General features: G+C 40.5%; 1 protein-coding gene across 3 annotated transcripts in view; it reads left to right on the top strand.

Moving 5' to 3' along the window:
* C7H2orf76 (chromosome 7 C2orf76 homolog) overlaps window positions 1–21,134 on the top strand; it is an 86,156-nt gene that overhangs the window by 12,461 nt on the left and 52,561 nt on the right. For 2 of the 3 annotated variants that reach the window (XM_060015729.1, XM_060015730.1), the window contains exons 2-3: window positions 17,756–17,824; window positions 20,710–20,854. In XM_060015729.1, the coding sequence (XP_059871712.1) occupies window positions 20,722–20,854 (133 nt within the window). In that variant the 5' untranslated portion in view covers window positions 17,756–17,824; window positions 20,710–20,721. Of the gene's footprint in view, window positions 1–17,755; window positions 17,825–20,480; window positions 20,537–20,709; window positions 20,855–21,134 lie in introns of those variants that run through there. The other variant, XM_060015733.2, reaches the window with a different exon arrangement.

Genomic DNA, 21,134 nt, shown 5'->3' with positions numbered 1-21,134 from the left:
TTTCGACCTCAGGGCTGGAAATGTGTTTGAGAGAGTTGTCAGAGGAGCACTAACATTTCAGGTTCTTAAAGAGGAGAGGAGCCTGGAAGAGATATAGAAAAGGAGCAGTGCAGTAAGAGACAGCTGGAGAAAGTGGTGTCACAGAGGCAGAGAAGGATGAGCAAGTTCTTCAGCCGTGTTGAGTGCTTCTGAGAAGTTGAGTGTGATCTTCCTTCACTGACGTCAAAGTGATATGAAGATAAGGACAGAGACATATTCAGTGGATCTGACCTTGTGCCATTTTAATTGAGGGGTGTTACGCGGGCCTCTCACTGTTGTGGCCTCTCCCGTTGCGGAGCACAGGCTCCGGACGCGCAGGCTCAGCGGTCATGGCTCACGGGCCCAGCCGCTCCGCGGCATGTGGGATCTTCCCGGACCGGGGCACGAACCCGCATCCCCTGCATCGGCAGGCGGACCCTCAACCACTGCGCCACCAGGGAAGCCCTTGATAGGTGTTTTGTAGGAGAGGTACAGGAGCTGGGACAGATGTTCTGATACATTTGTTGGTGATGGTTATCGTTGTGGTCAGAGCCATCTGTCAGGGGTGGCAAATTCAGGAGTCAGTTAAATTTAAGGTGCTTATACCAGTTTGGGGGAACCTTGTCAGGGTATTCTGCTTCATGAGAACTGCTCTGGGGCAATTCTGAAAGATAAAAGATAGTTAACGAATGATCCTTCCCACCCCTATCTCCTGGGGCACAAGTTGTTCTCTCCCCAGGTGGTGAGGTTACTTCCCTCCCTCCACCTCCACAGAAATGTGTGTGTCCCATTCCAGAAGCTATAACTTCACCTTTTTTCTAATCAACTCCTATTCCCTGAAGGGAGTTTTTATAAAACTTACGGGGACCCATTAGGTCCCCCACTCTGGCCTGAAGCGTACTCCACGGATGTGATCTACGTCATTGTTAGTCCAACAAGAGAACCCAGGAAGCTGAACCAGAGTTATGTTCAAATCCCCTAAGCCCCCTTTTGGCCACCTTGCCACATGGAAGATGTACCAGTCAGGCTGGCTGGGGGTACCTGAAGGGGAAAGAAAGAAGCATTATGCACAGGAACGGTCTGGGTGGAATCCCAGGATTTCACACTGGTCTCTATAACTGCCCCTCCGCTCTCTTCCTCTTTGTCCTGATCATTTCCCAGGAAACAGCAGAGAGAGGATGATCCCTTTCTGGGGGTAGCTGTGTTCAGTGAACCAACTGCCATTCTAGGGTGTGTTCCAGGAGGAGATGAGGGAGGTAGAGTGAGAATTCTTTTTTAGTTGATTTCTTAGGCGGCGGTTTCAGTGCTTAACAGTCCCAAGTAGCTGTGGATGTTAGGGAGGTTTGGGAGGTCTACTGTGTTGGGAAGAAAGAAATTTTCTTCTACTCTTCTGAGGATTGTTTCCACGATTCACAGCCCTTTAGAGAAGTGTCTTTGATCTGCCACTCTGTGGTTTTCTAAGAGGTAGATCAAATAGCTGGGCCTTTGGCAACAGCTCAAGAGTAAGTAAAACCTAAGATTCACCTATGGGAATATTAGCCAGAGCTATGGGAACAGCCTTCAGTTCTGCCACTGAGCAGAGTGAACATGTCTGGTTTTGGTTTTTCACAGCTGGAGCTCGGCTGAACGTTCACAGTAGGCCAGTGGACACTGCTGGGTTTCAGCTTAGCCAAACCATCTGTGAACTAGGCCCAGGCATTTAGGGGAACCTTGCTGTGAACAGAGGGTCCTGTTGAGTCAGTAACTTTGCTTCAAGTGGTGGAGTGAAGAAGAAAGTTTTCCCCTAAGGGAAAGCTGCCACTTTTCCAAATCAGACTGATATGCACATAGGGCTCAGCTTGCTAAGTTGTTAAACATATCATTTCCATTTGATAAGGGAACCTGTTTGGTTCTTCCCATCTTATTAGTCATTGAGCTGGAGGTGACTCACTCCCGAATGGGAATATTAGGCTGAAGAATCACAAGCTGTGTCAGGGGGGTGAGGAGCCCAAGACCCAAAGGGGCCTCTGGGTGGAGGCTGACTTCCCTTTGCTAGAGGCTCCAGTTCGCAAAATCATCAGCCACAGTGACTGGTACCTCAAAGGGGTTGTCGGGTTGTAGGGCCCAAAGGTAGAGATGTACCGCAGCTTGCTAGACCACTTTCAATGCAGCTGATTGGTTTGGGCTCCACTCAGGATACTGCCTTGTAGGTTAAAAGACCAAGTAGAGGGTCCAAGTGAGGACTTTATCAATCAGGGTTCAACTGGAGAAGCAGCAGAACCAGTAGAAGACAAAATACAGAACACACACACACATACCACACACATATCACACGAGGAACTGGCTTACTCCATGGTGGGGACTGGCTAAGTAGGTTAGACGTTCAGAGGCCGGTAGTCAGGAAGGGCCCATGAGGAGCAGACTGGACCCTACAGACACCAGCTGAGGCTCATGGTCTCAAGCAGCGCTCAGGAGGAAGGACCCCGGGGAAGGGAGAGCAAGTGCAGACCCCAGTGTGATTTAGAGTCTCTGAGCTCAGGGATGCCTAAGTCCTCCTAAAGGGCTTCTAACAGATTAAGTCAGGCCCGCCCAGGAGAATCTCCCTTTTGATTAATTTAAGGTAAGCTGATTATGGACTTTAATTACATCTACAAAATGTGTATGCTACAAAGTACATACAAAATATGCTTCTTCCTCTAACATTCAGGAGGAAATATCCCTTGTGGCTCAGAGTAACCAGAAGCATACCAGAAAGGGCATTCTGGGGACTGTAGCTCCGCCTGGCCACACTGACACATCACAGAGCCATCCCAGGCACACACGGTCTCCAGTACCCAAAGAGACCAACGAGGTGCTAGGGTTCTTTCTTGGTGGTAGGAGGCTGAGGAGACAGCTGTTGTTCCTTGATGGCCAAAGGGATTGGGCATTATGAATCCATCCACATAATCCCAAGAAACTTTACTTGTTGAGTAGAGCCCTGGATTTAGCTGGTGGAGGTGTGATAACAGCACAAGACCATTGAGACGGAGGTCTCTGACTTGCCAACCAACAGGACATTTTTTATATGTTGAAAACCTTGAACATCAGTGGATAGGGCAATTGTATGATGTCCCAACCCACGCACTGATGACAAACGGCAGGGGAGCTTCTCCCACTAGCATTTCTCTACCTATAGCTCTTCCTGATGGGGGAGAATCTCCTTTGGCACTGTAGACAGGGAAGTATAAGGATATATATATATATGCATCATTTGTACAATCAGATGTAGAAACAACAACAGTACTTTGAATTGGCCTGAAGCATCCCATCTACTCCCTCATGTTAGTTTCCTTTCCCTGCTGTGAATCGTGTCCATATCCCACTAGCTGAATCTGAGTACCTCCTCCTGCACAGGGCCAGGTAGGACAGACGTGGGTGCCTGTATCCACAGAGCCATAAACATTTGAGTCCCTCCTTTCCCTGAAGTTCCTCAGTATGCTTGGGTGCATAAGGCCTTCAGTCTCTCTTGGGGACAGAGAGACCTCAGGCTACCCCTAATGCCCCTCCTTAAAGCAGATGTCAGGGTAGGGGGCAAGAGGAGGGATCAGGGTTACAGAGGGGGAGAGGAGCTCTGTGCCAGTTAGCAAGGCACACGTATGTTTAGTTTCATATGACCCGGTGGCTATTCATGGCTCAACTTAATGAATTTTTCAGTTACCCAAAAGCTCTAGACCCCCATTGATGACATAATTTGTTTCAGCTCTGGGGACTCTACTTAACAGCTACAGCCTCATTGCCTCTCATCTGGGGCCACAGGGCTTGCGCCTCATTGCCATGGTTGCATCCCTTCCCCTCCCACCCCAAGGAGAGTGATCAACAACCAAAGGGCCGTTGGGCAGTTTGTTTCAATCCTCCCTTTTGCTGCTCATCCTCTAAAGGTTAATTAACCCTTACAACCCCACACCCACCACTTGGACAAGAACATTTGCTTCTGGATCCCAGGGAATCTTCTTATACGCCCTAAACCTGTGGGACCTTTGTCTTTTCTGTTCCAGAAAGCCATGTTTCTGCCAGCATCCCATCCTTGTCACACACTGTCAAGAACTGTGAAGAGTCTTGGGATTTTATCCTACTCAGAAGCTGACAGATCACCCTGTCACAGTTTACATGGAACTCCTGGGTCTGAGACAAGGGACTGCATTACAGCACAGCCAATAGCATGAGCTCCCTGTTTGTGTCATTTCCTCTTGCCCCGTGAGTCCACAGCTGTAGAACGCTGAGTTTAGCTAATCCAAATATTTTATAAAGAACTGCAAGCAGGGACTCCCCTGGTGGCCCAGTGGTTAAGACTCCGTGCTTCCATTGCAGGGGGCACGGGTTCGATCCCTGCTCGGGGAACTAAGATCCCACATGCCACATGGTGCAGTCCGTAAATAAATAAATGTACTGTTGGAAAGATAATGTAGCAACACTTTAAAAAAAAAAAAAAAGAACTGCAAGCGAACCTGCCTAAACTTAGCCCAGAGAGAGACGTTATTTTTATTATAGTGGACAACAAACCAACCTGCCCCCTATTCTGGAGGGAGAGAATATCTCTGTCTTCCTGGGTTGTTTGCTATACACACATCCTTGAAAAGATATCTGAGAGCTAGAGCAGCCAGCGCCTCTGCTCGCAAGACGTGCAGAAGCGTGAGAGCGCCATGGGGAATCATCTCCCGCACACACTGTACAAGGATTAACATTCTCACTGATGATTGTGTATCAAGAAAAATCGAATTTACGTTCAGTGTACCTTGTTTAAAACAAGAAGGAAAGTGCGTGAAATATTCTTTCCAAATGGTTAAGTCTCAAACCCTTTGGAAAACTCAACTGCCCAGAATAGTTAGTTCTCTGAGAGTCTTACCTGCTGTGAGCAGAGAAAACAGATTATGATTTTGTGTATTCTCCCCAGATTGAAGGTCACAGAGGCAGGTCTGTGGAATTGTAGGTGTTGATTTGTCAGTGGGTGGTGTACTCAGGGTGAACAGCAAGGGTTTATTTACTAGAATTGATTGACTGACTCTTCCTCAGGAAAGGCCAGCTGCTAATGTCATCTTGCAGTAAAGCAGTTATAGCATGGAGAAGTATTTGTGTGGTCGTCTGATTTAACTAATATTTGTTTTGCACCTCCTATGTTATCTTAAGCACCTAAGGTGTGAGACTTTATCTTTTTAAACTATCTTAAAAATGGCTGAGGTCAAAGACTTTACATCTTTCATAAGTTAGTACATTGAAAATCTCTCTCTCAAAAGTTTCACGTCAGTGAAAGATGAATAAATTGAGTTTTCTAATATAATAGGGTTTTTTTATAATTAAAAAAATATATTTATTTGGCTGCGTTGGGTCTTCGTTGCTGCACACAGGCTTTCTCTAGTTGCGGCGAGCAGGGGCTACTCTTCATTGCAGTGCACGGGCTTCCCATTGCGGTGGCTTCTTTCGTTACAGAGCATGGGCTCTAGGCACGCGGGCTTCTGTAGTTGTGGCGTGTGGGCTCAGTAGTTGTGGTTCGCGGGCTCTAGAGCGCGGGCTCAGTAGTTGTGGTGCACGGGCTTTGTTGCTCCGCGGCATGTGGGATCCTCCTGGACCAGGGCTTGAACCCATGTCCCCTGCATTGGCAGGCAGATTCTTAACCACTGCATCATGAGGGAAGTCCCTATAGTAGGGTTTTGATATGAATTATACAACTAAACATTTGGAAGAAAAAGACCAAGAGGTTTTCAAATGTTTATTTGATCCTCACGTGGTCCTACTCTATAAATGTGTAGTTTCATTTCTCAAAAATTATGCTTCTGAAAATTTTTAAAGCAAATTTCTGTTAACTTTTTTCTTTTTATTATAATGACAAGCTTTTGGTATTTCATTGTTACCAAGATCTATTTTTAGAATAAAATTTTGTTTTCCGTTTAAAAGTTTAAAAAAAATTATGCTTTTGAAGTAGGCCAGAATAGATAAATGGAATTAACATTTTAGGCATAGTCTTAAATGTGACTTGATTATAATTTGTCATTCTTATGAACTTTAGTTACTGATTTGCCAAGGTTGTATCTCTCTTTAAAACATTTCTCATTCACCTACTTAGCAGTGTGCTAGGTGGTCAGTATTTTTAAGAAGAGTAATAAAGAGAATGTAGGGTTTTTTCCTCTGCCTCTCTGGAGGTTTCTTCCCTCTCCCTTAAACAACTTTTTAAGGGGTAAAATGACATATTTGGATGATATTTAGTAGTACATATGTTTATTTACTCCAACATCATTGTCAGAATCATTTACATATTGAGTAATGATGAATCTTAGCAGAACTCTTCTTTTTCCTACTTTTATACCTGATCATCTATGCCAGTTTAGTTTCCTCATGTAAAAGAACAATAAACTGTATTTCTTCTTTTTATTGATTTGTTTCAAAAGGAAGGCAAATAGACTCTTTGCCCTGTAATATTAGTTCCTAAATCTAGAGGAAAATTAAGCATTTAGTGTGAGTGATACACATATATATTTTGTTAGTTTTTTGAAAGTTGTACCTTTTTCATATGGGTAAGACAAGGTTTAAAGGAAACTTCATATATGACAATTTTGATTTTACAGTACTTAAATTTAGGGAGTAGATATAACTTTACAAAATATTGTAGTTTTTCAAAAGGTTTCACCTTAGGAGTCTGTTAATTTTCAAGTCGCGTACACCCTTCTCCTGCCTGTTGTGGAAAGGAAAGTCAGCCAGTGCACTCTTTTGCCTGGTGGTTGTAAAATCGTCTCCATGCTAACTGCCCGAGTGCTGAGTGCTTTTCTACACTTAAAGCTTCTAACTCTTAAGGACATTTTGGATTGTCTTCCATTCTCGGACAAAAAGGTCAAGAGCATGCTTTCTTCAAATACTGGAAAGCACTTTTTTTTCTTTTTTCTTTTTGGTAATACAGTCAGTCCTCATTATTCACAGATTGTGTATTTGTGAATTCGCCTACTCACTAAAATTTGCTTGTGAGTGAAAGCAATACTCAGGCACTTTCTTGGTCATTCCCCAATGCGCATTCCCCAGTGACACACTTGAGTCAACAAAATTCATGTTACCAGCTGAGGTCAAACCAGGCAACTTGCTGCCATCTTGTTTCAGCTCATATTGTAAACAGTTGTCTGCATTGTGCTTTATTTAGTGCCATGCTTTTCACATTTTTATGCTTGTTGTTGGTGATGTCACTGTTTAAAATGACCCCCAAACGTAGTGCCATCTAGTGTTCCTAAGTGCAAGAGGGCTGCGTGTGCCTTACAGAGAAAATCCGTGCATCAGGTAAGCTTTGTTCAGGCATGACTCGTAATACTGTTGGCTGTGAGTTCAGCGTTTACGAATCAACAACATATGTCAAATAAGGTGTCTTTAAACAGAAATGCACATAAAACAAGGTTATGTATTTATTGGCTGATGAAAATGTTGTGGCTAGAGGAACCAGAGGCTCCCCAGAACCTGGCCCTGTATTTCCCTAGGAGCAGTGGTTCGGTATTCACGAATTCAGTGTTCACGAACACTTTACAGACATTATCCACTGCGAGTAACCAGAATTGGCTGTAGTTACTTTTTTTGTTGTTTTTAGCTGAGAGAGGTCATCAATGGGGTATTTTATGCATTTGCATGTTTTGTGCTTATCATAATGCTGGGCTCTGAGCTTTTTGTTCAGCTCAGGAGCCACCCCCCACCAAGGTGGTTTACAGCTCTTTAGCTCAGAACTTTGCCTGGGGGAGAGGAGCCAGCTGAGAGCTGAGAGGTGTTAGGCTGTTAGGGAACCTGGCTTGCAGCTTGTCTGGACTTTCCCTGACCATTCCATGCTGAATTTCCACCTTCCCTGCTCACGCTGCTGGATCCTGGGCCCTAAAAAGCAGCTTCAACCTGACCCGTAAGGCTGGTCCAGGAGGGGAGGGTGCTGGACTACATCTATTCTTGGCTCTGATGATGCAGCGGTTACCTGTCAGGGACGTGGGAGCTCCGTGTGAGGTCATTCCTGCATGGATTTTGTGTTTGCTTTGCTTGTTTTTAAGAGTTTTGCTTTGCTTTGGTTATGGGTTTTTCTTCATTATCTCAAACCAGCTGGGTAAAGTACCAGCCAGAACAGGTTTTTTTAGGCAGGGAAGTTTAAAGACCTTCCTAAGCCCTAGGCACTGTTACTTTTAAGATCCCCACCCTACATCGTAAAAAATGGACCTATATCCTGTATTAAATCTAACATATAAGTAGGGTTGAGTTGCTTTTGAAATGTTATGTGTTGTAGGTAGTTACTTAAATGTTAATTTTGATTTTTAAAGGTTTTCATATTCTGGAGCAATAAGGTTTTTCTTCAGGTCTCAAACATTTTCATGACCCTGGAAAAGCTCATAGACGCTGGGTAGTATGTCTGTAGTGCAGGACTGATGTGTCAGGAGGAATTCCAGTGTTCCTCAGCCCTGCAGTTATCCAGACATTGATGGGGGCTCTGATGTGCCTCATGAAACACACGTTGCTGGTTTACAAAAATAAACCATGAACAGATGACTGCAGTATGACATGGTCAGGTGCTGTGGGGGGACCAAGCTGAGCTGGGGCAGAGGAGGAGCTGACTGTGATGCTGTCCTGGAGCAGGTGGTCCCAGGCCGGGTTTTGGGGGCTGCCTGTGTGGTAAGGTGAAGAGGCGAGGGGCACAGGGAGTTTGGGGAAAAGCTCGCGGTGGAAAGGTGTAGAAGAGGCTTGGAACAGCCTGGTACGTGGGGAAATCATGGGCAGTTGTTGCTGCTGGGGTGACATGTGCAAAGTGGGTTGTGATGGTGACGGATACCATCACAGGGGTGGGGAGGGGCTGAGTATGGAAGGCCTTTCGTGCACCTTGGACAGGTGTAGACTCATCCTGGGCACGTGACCTGCTCCCCGTGCCCCTCACTGCTGAATATTTTTCGGGTTTAGTTGACGTCCCTCAATACGTATCAGTAGCGTAACTAAGTTTCTGACCCTCTCTGTTCTGTATAGTGTTTGATAAGTTCTCTTTTGTTTGCTTTGTTCAGTTAGCTCTTTTTTCTTAAAGGAAGTAGAAATACTTTAGCTTTAAAAGTAACTTTTTGTTGCTGTATACCACATACATCAGGAAAGTGCAAATGTAAGTATACAGGGAAATTAGCCTAATTTCAAAACACATAATCATTATGAAAACATCAAACAATATTAAAGATATATAAAACAAGTAACAGGCAAGAGCTAATATTCACTAATATGTCATAGCCATCTTTTAAAGTTAGTATCCCTGGATCCATTTCACCCTTTAATGTCTGCAAGGGGATTTTATTTCATGGTGTGACGTATTTACTTAACTAGGTCTTCATTGATGAACATTTAGATGGATTCTTATTTTTGTAAACTATTAGAAACACGTCAATGAAAAAAATCTTCCTTGAATCTACATCTTTGTGCACTTATCTTCTCTTAAAATGATTTTACTATGAAAAGTTTTAAGCATATAAAAATTGAGTAGTATGATAAGGTCCCACATATACCCAGCTTCAGCAGTTACCAATGTTCTACAATTTTTAAAATAATCTACACATCCATAATTGTTTTTCCTCTGTCAGAGTATTTGAAAGCAAGTACCAGTCATAATACCATTTCACCTATATACCTCAGTCTTTTAAGTTAAAGACCCAGAAGCATAATAATATTAAATAAACAGAGTTGATATTAATTCCTAATATCATCTAATATTATGCAAATAAGGATCCGTGCAAGGTCTAAACATTGGTTGATACAGCTCTTTTAAGTCTCTTGGTTTATAACCTACCTCTCCTTCTATATCTCTCATGCTAATTATTTGTTGAAGAAAACAAGTCATTTATTCAGTAGAATTTTCCACAGTCTGAACTTGGCTGATGACCTCCTTATGGTATTATTTAACTTGTTCTTCCAGACACCATCATAGCCCATAAACCAGGAGTTAGATCCAGAGGCTTGATTCATTTGTTAAGTTTGATTACTAAGTTCAAGTGTTGTCAGCCCCTGCAGTATTCATTCTAAAGTTTCCCATCCATCTTTTACCTAATGGTTTTGACACCCTTTTATGATCATTGCCTACATTCATTATATCATTAGGGTTTTCAAAATGATGGCTTTTAGCAACTTTTGAGGTAATTGTAGATTCACATGCAGTTGTAAGAAATAATACAGAGTGATCCTGTATGCCCTTCATCCAGTTTTCCCCAAGGGTAACATCCTGCTTCAGTGCAGTCTGGTATCACACCCAGGGAATTGATGTTGATACAATCCATGGACCGGATTTAGATTTCACTGGTTTTACATCTTCTTATGTATGCATGTGCATGTGCATTTAGTTTTATGCAGTTTTATCACATATGTAGATAAATGTGGATAACACCATGGTTAAGAATCCGTTCCATCACAAGGATCTCTCATGTTACCCTTTTATAGCCACAGCCACCTCCTTCCCTCCCCGCTGACCTCCGGAACACTGTTCTCCATTTCTATAATTTTGTCATTACAAGAGTGACATATAAATGGAACTATGCAGTATGTAATGTTCTGAGATTGGTGTTTTTTTTCAGTTTAAATTCCCTTAAGATCCATCAAAATAGTTACGTGTATAACAGTTTATTCCTTTTTATTACTCAGTGTTTCATGATATTGAATATACCACAGTTGGTTTAACCATTCACATGTCGAAGGACATTTGGGTTTCCAGTTTTGGGGTATTACACGTGACTATGCTATGAGCGTCCGTGTATAGGTTTTTGTGTGAACATAAGCTTTCATTTCTCTGGCATAAATACTCAAGAGTGTATTTGCTAGGTCTATGATAAGGACATGTTTAGTTGTGTAAGAAACCGCCATTCTTTTCCAGAGTGGCTATACGGTTTTGCATTCCCATCAACAATGAATGAAAGATCTAGTTTCTCTGCATCCTCACCAACATTTGATGTTATCACTGTTTTATTTTAGCCATTTTGATAAATTTGTAAATCATGATTTTTAAATTCTATCATTCCTTCAGTGCTTTTGAGCTGTAATTCTTCTATAAAGAAGAACTTTTTCATCAGCCATTTGGTAACCTTGAAATACAGTCTGTATAAGAATTTGATTATTTTTCTTATTTTCAATGCCTACCTCCCCACCTTGGTAAGCCAGTTTCCAGAAAAACAAATAAATGCCCTTTTAGCTTCAGAGTGACTAATTGGCTTTTTAAACCATATCATTATAAACACATGGATTTTTAAAATATTTGATGTGATTATCTTCCAGGTAAATTAGTAGAAGAGAAATCGCCATGTCAAAGGGTAGGCAAATTTAAGATTTTGATATAGATTACCCCACTCCTCTCCAGAAAGGCTGTATCATTTTATGTTCTTAGCAAGAGTATATAAAATATTTATTTTTCTATACTCTAGCCAACACCAGTGTGGCCAGTTTTTAATTTAAACATATTTTACCAATCTGATGGCAACTTGATATCTTAGTATTTCTATTTTCAGTTCTTTAGTTACTAGAAAAGTTGATCATCTTTTCATGTTATTGCCTACTTAACAATTCAGCCAATTGCCTATTAATTACCTTTACCCATGTTTCTATTAAGATACTGATTTTTTTACATTTTTTTTTTGTTTTATCTGTCATCCTTTTCCTTGATGGTTGCTGATTTTTATTTGTTTAGAAAGGTCTTTCCTTAAGATTATAAAATTTTATACCCATTTTTTGATGCCTTCCTGTGATTTTACAGTTTAGTTTAAATATTTGTTCCACATATGGTTTATTTTGTATAAGGTATGAAGTAAGAATCCAGCATTACCTGTTTCCAAATGTCTGACCAGTTTAATACAGATTGGAAAAGAAAAAGTAAAACTGTCACTGTTTGCAGATGACATGATACTATACATAGAAAATTCTAAAGATGCCACCAGAAAACTACTAGAACTAATCAATGAATTGGGTAATGTTGCAGGGTACAAAATTAATGCACAGAAATCTCTGGCGTTCCTATACACTAACAATGAAAAATCAGAGAAATTAAGGAAACAATCCCATTTACCAATGCAACAAAAAGAATAAGACACCTAGGAATAAACCTACCTAAGGAGGTGAAAGACTTGTACTCAGAAAACTATAAAACACTGATGAAAGAAATCAAAGAAGACATAAACAGATGGACAAATATACCATGTTCTTGGATTGGAAGAATCAATATTGTGAAAATGACTATACTACCCAATGCAATCTACAGATTCAGTGCAATCCCTATCAAACTACCAATGACATTCTTCACAGAATTAGAACAAAACATTTAACAATTCGTATGGAAACAGAAAAGACCCCAAATAGCCAAAGCAATCTTGAGAAAGAAAAATGGAGCTGGAGGAATCAGGCTCCCCAACTTCAAACTATACTACAAACTACAGTAGTCAAGACAGTATGGTACTGGTGCAGAAACAGAAATATAGGTCAGTGGTACAGGATAGAAAGCCCAGAGATAAACCCGTGCACATATAGTCACCTAATTTACAACAAAGGAGGCAAGAACATACAATGGAGAAAAGACAGCCTCTGCAATAAGTGGTGCTGGGAAAACTGGACAGCTGCATGTAAAAGAATGAAATTAGAACACTACCTAAACTGTATACGAAAATAAACTCCAAATAGATTAAAGACCTAACTGTAAGACCGGACACTATAAAACTCTTAGAGGAAAACGTAGGAAAATCATGCTTAGACATAAACCAGAGCGAGATCTTTTTTGACTCACCTCCTGGAGTAATGAAAATAAAAACAAAAATAAAAAAATGGGACCTAATAAAACTTAAAAGCTTTTGCTCAGCAAAGGAAACCATAAACAAGATGAAAAGACAACCCTCAGAATGGGAGAAAATATTTGCAAATGAAACAACGGACAAAAGGATTAATCTCCAAAATATACAAACAACTAATGGAGCTCATTATCCAAAAAACAAACAACCCAGTTGAAAAATGGGCAGAAGATCTAAACAGACATTTCACCAAAGAAGACATACAGATGGTCAAGAGGCACATGAAAAGATGCTGAACATCACTAATTATTAGAGAAATGCAAATCAAAAATACGATGAGGTATCACCTCACACCGGTCAGAGTGGCCATTATCAAAAGATCTAGAAACAATAAATGCTGGAGAGGGTGTGGTGAAAAGGGAACCCTCCTCCACTGTTGATGGGAATGTAAATTGATAACAGCCGCTATGGAGAACAGTATGGAGGGTCCTTAAAAAACTAAAAATAAAACTACTATATGACCCAGCAATCCCACTGCTGGGCATATCCTCTGAGAAAACCATAATTCAGAAAGAGACATGTACCACAATGTTCATTGCAGCACTATTTACAGTACCCATGGAAGCAACCTAAGTGTCCATTGACAGGTGAATGGATAGAGATGTGACACATATGTAGAATGGAATATTACTCAGCCATAAAAAGAAACGAAATTGAGTTATTTGTAGTGAGGTGGATGGACCTAGAGTCTGTCATGTAGAGTGAAGTAAGTCAGAAAGAGAAAAACACCGTATGCTAACACACATATATGGAATCTAAAAAAAAAAAGGTACTGGTGAACCTAGGGGCAGGGCAGGAATAAAGACGCAGACATAGAGGACATGAACTTGAGGACACAGCGGTGGGGAGGAAAGCTGGGGTGAAGTGAGAGTAGCAATGACATATATACACTACCAAATGTAAGATAGCTAGTGGGAAGCAGCCGCATAGCACAGGGAGATCAGCTTGATGCTTTGCAACGACCTAGAGGGGTGGGATAGGGAGGCTGGGAGGGAGGCTCAAGAGGGAGGGGATGTGGGGATATATGTATGCATATGGCTGATTCACTTTGTTGTACAACAGAAACTAGCACTTATACTCCAGTAAAGCAATTATACTCCAGTAAAGATGTATTAAAAAAAATTAAAAATGTCTGACCAGTTTTCCCAATGCCATTGATTAAATAAACTATCTTTTCCCACAAATGTGAAATGCCATTTTTTTTTTTTTTTTTTTTTTTTTTGCGGTACGCGGGCCTCTCACTGTTGTGGCCTCTCCCGATGCGGAGCACAGGCTCTGGACGCGCAGGCTCAGCGGCCGTGGCTCACGGGCCCAGCCGCTCCGCGGCACCTTCCCGGACCGGGGCACGAACCCGTGTCCCCTGCATCGGCAGGCGGACTCTCAACCACTGCACCACCAGGGAAGCCCTGAAATGCCATTTTTATGCTAAATTCTCGAATCTTGAGTCTATTTCTGAGTTTTCTATTGTGTTCTATTGATTTGTCAGTCTTCAGTGTCACAGCTTAAATTACCTTAGATTGATTGTCCTTTAACATTTCTGTTATTGCATTTTGTAAATATATGAACATCATACTAGCTTGTTCATGTATTACTATTATATATCTGACTGTTGTTACTTTGTAGTGTGTTTTAATAATTGGTGCTGCTGATCTCTTTTTTTCTTTTATGACTTTGCTAAGTTCACAAGCATTTTCATCCAGATTAGAAGTATTTGTGATAAATCCAGACCACCATTTTATATTTTGATTGGGATTTTATTTAATTTATATTTTAATTTAGGGAGAATTGATTTCTTTACAACTTTGCGCTTTCATCGTTAAGAACATGGTCTATCATTTCATTTATTCAGATCTTTTTTTCATGTCCTTGAATATTTTTTGTTAATTTACCCCTAAATTATTGCTTTTGGTTTCTCTGTCCCTTCACTTGAGGAATGCGTTTTAAACTTGATCAGATTCATTTATTTTTTTATTTTATTTTATTTTTTTTAACATCTTTATTGGGGTGTAATTGCTTTACAATGGTGTGTTAGTTTCTGCTTTATAACAAAGTGAATCAGTTATACATATACATATGTTCCCATATCTCTTCCCTCTTGCGTCTCCCTCCCTCCCACCCTCCCTATCCCACCCCTCCAGGTGGTCACAAAGCACCGAGCTGATCTCCTTGTGCTATGTGGCTGCTTCCCACTAGCTATCTACCTTACTACGTTTGTTAGTGTGTATATGTCCATGACTCTCTCTCGCCCTGTCACAGCTCACCCTTCCCCCTCCCCATATCCTCAAGTCCGTTCTCCAGTAGGTCTGCATCTTTATTCCTGTCTTACCCCTAGGTTCTTCATGACATTTTTTTTTTCTTAAATTCCATATATGTGTTAGCATACGGTATTTGTCTTTTTCTTTCTGACTTACTTCACTCTGTGTGATAGACTCTATTTTTTTAAAGTAGGTCAAGCCTTCTGGGAAAATGTCACATTTATAGTTTGTAATACTGGCTTTCCAAGCTGTCTCTACAGTATGTCTGGCTCCCTAAACTAACAAGCTGTATTTCCAACAGTCCTTGAGGCAAATTAAATAATGGCTTCATGCTGATAGTAGCTAATATGGTTTAGTTACTGAGTATAAATTACAACAAATTTCTGATGAAGATGACCATATGTTGTTGACCAAAATTAGATATTAATGCAAATTTGGAGTTTTAAATTGAAAACTTCAGCTATTTAAGTACAATATATGGGCAGCTTTTTATTAAGTGAAAAAAACAAACCTACAATTAGAAAAGTTTCGTAAGGCATGCATGTGCTAGCTTGCCCAGCCTCCTTGGTTAGACCGTTTGTATCATTTATTTCATTGTACCTGGGAATCTTGTATCTTTATCTGCTGCCTACATGAGCTGTCTTTATGCCCAAACCTATTTAATCCCAAGTAGACTGTTGATAAAAGCAGCTACTATTTATTGAGATCCAGCTGTGTGAGATCCAACTATGTGTTGGGGCTAAGAGGTAGAGTCAATAATTAAGTTAGATCCGTCCAGCTCTAAACTCTTGGGGAACTTGGACTGCATTATAGGCTTCCCAGCATGTTTGGGTGTATGTGTGTGGTGTGCTTTGGAGGACTTCTTTGTTGTTCTGGGGACTTGGTGAGAGGAGGAAGAAGTTGGTCATAATTTTCACAAACCCTGTTAACACTGCTTCTAAAATATGGAATCTTTGATAATATCCCTTTCTTGAGAGAGATTCTTTATTAAGTACCTCAGTATATTTTAAATTGTAAACGTCTTGCTGAACTGCCATTATTTGGTAGATTCTAGGGTCAGAATTTTTGGGAAGCACTGTAAAACCAAATTTCATAAAAAATAATATATTTTTTGGGAAATTTTTATGTTCATATCTTTGTCCACTTTTCTGACATGTTTTACATTTTCATTGTTGGTTTGTAAGGGATTTTTGTTTTGTTTGTTTTGTTTGTTTTTCGGTCATGTTTAACCACACTAAAGAATGCAAATAAATAAAAAGATATTATTGTACCTATTGATGTGGATAAAAGTAATAATAATTTTTCTATTATAATACCTAGTGTTTTGCAAGGAATACACTGTTCATGGGAAAACTGATGTGCCCCACTGCAGAGCAATTTGGCAGTATCAAAAAATCTAACAAATATGCTTATTCATCTTGAGCCCAGGTTTTCTACTTCTCATGAGTCATTTCTCATGTGTGTATATTTGAAAATAAGCTAAATGTTCAATAATAAGATGTTGGAGGTAAGAAGTATGGAATGTTGTACAGACCTTAAAATCATTGAAGAAAAATATTTAATACATGGGCAAATGTGCATAAGAAGTTAAGTTAAAAGGCAGGTTATAAAGAGCTTGTACTGTATGTTCCTAATTTAAAAAATTTTGTATATATAAGTGAAATAAAGTATGTAGACTTTGGATTCTAAATCAAACAAGCTAACTGTAAAAAGACATTTTGGGGACAGAGAAAATCAAAACATGGACTAAGTATTAGATGAAACTGAGTATTTGCTATTAGTTTTGTTAGGTATGATAATGACATTTTAGTTTTTTTAAGTGTTCAGTGTTAGAGACACATACTGAAGTGTTATAGGGTGAAATTATATGAAATCTGGAATTTGCTGCGCAATACTCAAAAATAAAGGAATTAGATAAAACAACAACAAAAAGTAACAAGTAGTGTAGTAGCTAATAATGGAATTATCAAAAGATTTAATTTAATAATGGAATTATCAAAAGATTTAATGTAGAGGGAAAATATTATTTTTAGTTCCTTAAAAACCACTTGTTGAATTATAAACAGTATACTAATTGTAATTGCAAATTATTTTATGCATTAAAACAGCTGAACCTTTGCTTTTCATGCATAATATGCTGTGTATTCTCTCAAACTTAGTAAAATATTTGTGTAAGCATTCTATGATTCAGAGAGACTTTCTAGGCCAAATTAGTGTGGCTTATTTGTGTATATTATGAAGTATTTTGGACACACTGAAAGGCTTAAAGAATAGTAATTTATACTCTCCCTATACCTAACATCCTACTTAAGATATAAAATGCAACCAGTATAATTGAAACACCGGTTTTACTTCTCCCTAATTGCATAATCCTTTCTCTGCCTCAGAAAGAACAATTAATCATCTCCTTTTAAACATAATAAAAGCTATGCTTTTGAACTTTATGTAAATGGTAGTGTATTCTGATGTTTTTGCGGTTTGATTTTTTTCCATTCACCTTACTCTTTCTGAGATTTCATCTGTGTTGATGTGCATAGTTCAGGTTCATTCATTTTCACTGCTTGAACTAATTTCATTGTATGAAAATGTCATAATTATCTATCCTCCTGCTGATGAACATTTAGCCGTTTCCAGTTTTTGCGATTAACAAATGATGTTACTATTAATGTTCTTTTACAGTTCTCCTTGTGCCGTGTGTGAGAGAGTCCCCAGGACACCTACCTATGAATGAAATTGCTGGATTGAAAGGTATGTGAATCTTCAGCTTTACTAAATATTGCCCGATTGCCTCCAAAAGTAGAACCTGTTTGGATGCCAGCCTTAACTGGTTCTGCACCCTTGCCAACGCTAGGTATTGTCAGACTTTTTCCTTTGTCAGTTTGATGAGTAATATATCTCATTGTTATTTTGAATTTCACTGATTACTGGTGAGGTTGGACATCTTTTCTTATGTTATTAGTATTACAGGGTTTTTTCTTTTGGAATTTTATTTTTAATATAGCAGGTTCTTATTAGTTATCTATTTTATACATATTAGTGTATATATGTCAATCCCAATCTCCCAGTTCATCCCACCACCACCACCAACCCCTCCCCCACCCCCTGCTCCCTGCTTTCCCCTCATTACAGGTATTTTTTTTAGCACTTGCGTATTCTGGCTGTAAGTTGTATGCAAAGTTGAAAGCATGAAGTAGTTGCTACTAATTAGAAATATACCATAATTTTATTTTTAAAACATTGGCAACTTTGCAGATTTTTTGGAGGAAATAGTTTGGGATGATTTTTCGAACAGTGCATTAGAGAGTGCATGGGATTTGGAATTAAATTGGTGCTTGAATCCTGGCTTCATTTTTTATCAGCTATATGACCTTGGGCAATTAGCACAATCTCTCTTGAGTCTTTCCTCATCCTTAAATGAGTATAATACCTCCTGGTTTGATGATAGAATTAAATCTGTAACAGTTTTTGCCTGGTCATCAAAGAAACACATGGTCTTGTGTTACCCTGATGGCAGATTATGTGTTTTCTGTTGACTAATTCTGGACGCTTTTCGTCGAGTGCTGCTTTCAGTTGGTCTAATTGGGAGCAGTACTTGTTGGAATTAAGCGTTTGGTTTTCCAGAAGGAGCTCATAATAGAGGACTCCCTTCAAATCCCACCATATACACAACATCACCTTTTTTGGATGAAGACCTGCCTTTGGTGTGGTCAGTGGTGGTTCATTTTGCCTGCCTCACGATCTCTTCCGTTCCACATTATTGTACAGTATCCATTTTTTCATCACCTGTCACAATTTCTTTTAAAAATGGAACGTTTTCATTATGTTTAAGTAGAGAATCGCATGCGGGACTATGGTCAAGAAGGTTTTTTTTACTTAACTTATGTGGAACCCAAACATTGAAGCAATGAACATAACCAAGCTGGTGCAAATGATTTTCAACGCTTGATTTGGATACTTTGAGTATGTTGGCTATCTCCTGCATGGTATAATGTTGATTCTTCTCAATTAATGTCTCGATTTGATCGCTACCAACTTCAGCTAGTCTCCCCGACCATGGAGCATCATCCAGCGAGAAATCTCCAGCACAAAACTTTGCAAGCCACTTTTGACACGTTCAGTCAGTCACAGCACCTTCTCCATACACTGCACAAATCTAGTTTTTTGCATTTTGGTTTCGTTTTTACCTTTCTTGAAATAATAAAGCATAATATGCCGAAAATGTTGCTTTCTTTCTTCCATCTTCAATATTAAAATGGCTACACAAAAATTCACCAATTTTTTTTTTAATCAATTTATTTATTTTTGCTGTGTTGGGTCTTCGTTTCTGTGCGAGGGCTTTCTCTAGTTGTGTCAAGTGGGGGCCACTCTTCATCGCGGTGCACGGGCCTCTCACTATCGCGGCCTCTCTTGTTGCGGAGCACAGCTCCAGACGCGCAGGCTCAGTAGTTGTGGCTCATGGGCCTAGTTGCTCCGCGGCATGTGGGATCTTCCCAGACCAGGGCTCGAACCCGTGTCCCCTGCATTGGCAGGCAGATTCCCAACCACTGCGTCACCAGGGAAGCCCCGATAATTCTGTTTCTTAAATGCACTCTGATATGACAGCTGTCACAATACAATCTAACATAATTGTTTTGAATGTAGTTAAAGACAACCAAGTGCTACTAGAGCCATCTTACAGAAAAAACCGGAAGAACCTTTTGGCCAACCCAATACATAGTTTTAGGATGAAATAAACATATTCAAATAATAGTGTGGAAGGTGGATGATACCGTGGCACATGATTAAATCCTTCCTGAAATCTGGCAACATTTGTGAAATTAAAATGCAGCCTGGGGCTTCCGTGGTGGCACAGTGGTTAAGAATCCACCTGTCAATTCAGGAGACACGGATTCGAGCCCCAGTCTAGGAAGATCCCACATGCCGCAGAGCAACTAAGCCCATGCGCCACTACTGAGCCTGTGCTCTAGAGCCCGTGAGCCACAACTACTGAGCCCGCATGCCACAACTACTGAGCCTGTGCTCTAGAGCCTGTGAGCCACAACTACTGAGCCCGCATGCCACAACTACTGAAGCCCGTGTGCCTAGAGCCCGTGCTCCACAACAAGAGAAGCCACTGCAATGAGAAGCCTGCGCACCGCAACGAAGAGTAACCCCCGCTCCCTGCAACTAGAGAAAGCCGGCGCGCAGCAACGAAGACAACGCAGCCAAAACAAAAAGAACAAAACAAAACAAAATGTAGCCTGATAGTTGATGCTAATATAAGTGTACTTCATCTCAGGGCCAAATGAGGAGATCGCTGGTGTACCAAACCAGAGTGGTCACATGTTTAGTGCAACCCACTTCTCCCCATACATGCACACCCAAACCCTTGAGTCAACTGTGTTCATTTTCTGTGCCCTGTCAGTTTTTGACCAGTCAGAACATCAGTGACTGTGATGAAGCTGTCCAGGATCGCAGTGGGTAAGTGGGAGTGACCTTGGGACCCTTTGGTTGTCCCGGAATCTGGCGTGGGTGTGGGGACTGTGTTGCTAACTGTGCAGTGTGGGAGAGATGGGCTGGGTGCCCAAGAGCTGATGGAGGAAGTACAGGCTTGTAGATAATTATGAGTTGATGTCATTGTCCCCTTGCCACAGGAATTTCTTCACATGGCTTCCGAAGATGTGACCATTACGGTTCGCCTCATTCGTTCATTTGAGCATCGCAATTTCAGACCTGTAGTATATTATGGAGTTCATTTGGACCAAACTGTAAAGGAATTTATAGTATTTCTAAAGCAAGGTATGAGACATCTCAGCCACTTTGTTTTATTAGTGTTTTGAAAAATATTGTTGACTATTAGAATGATAGTAATCTTTGAAAAACACTTGGAAAGATATTAACCTGTGTTCTAAGCCAGGTGTGAGGCTGGCTTCTGCTCTGGGCCTTGGCATCAGCGGCAGTGTTTCCCTGAGGCTTATTTAGCAACATGTTTGCCCTCATCAGAGATTGTCACTATCATGTTTGGCTTCTCCCTTTTTTAATTTAAAAAAAAATTAAGGTCTGTGTTTGCTTGTAACAA

Source organism: Delphinus delphis, chromosome 7 (genome assembly GCF_949987515.2).
Source record: "Delphinus delphis chromosome 7, mDelDel1.2, whole genome shotgun sequence".
Classification (NCBI taxonomy): domain Eukaryota; kingdom Metazoa; phylum Chordata; class Mammalia; order Artiodactyla; family Delphinidae; genus Delphinus; species Delphinus delphis.
The sequence above is the reverse complement of the archived record's forward strand: the minus strand, read 5'-3'. Positions and strand labels throughout refer to the sequence as shown.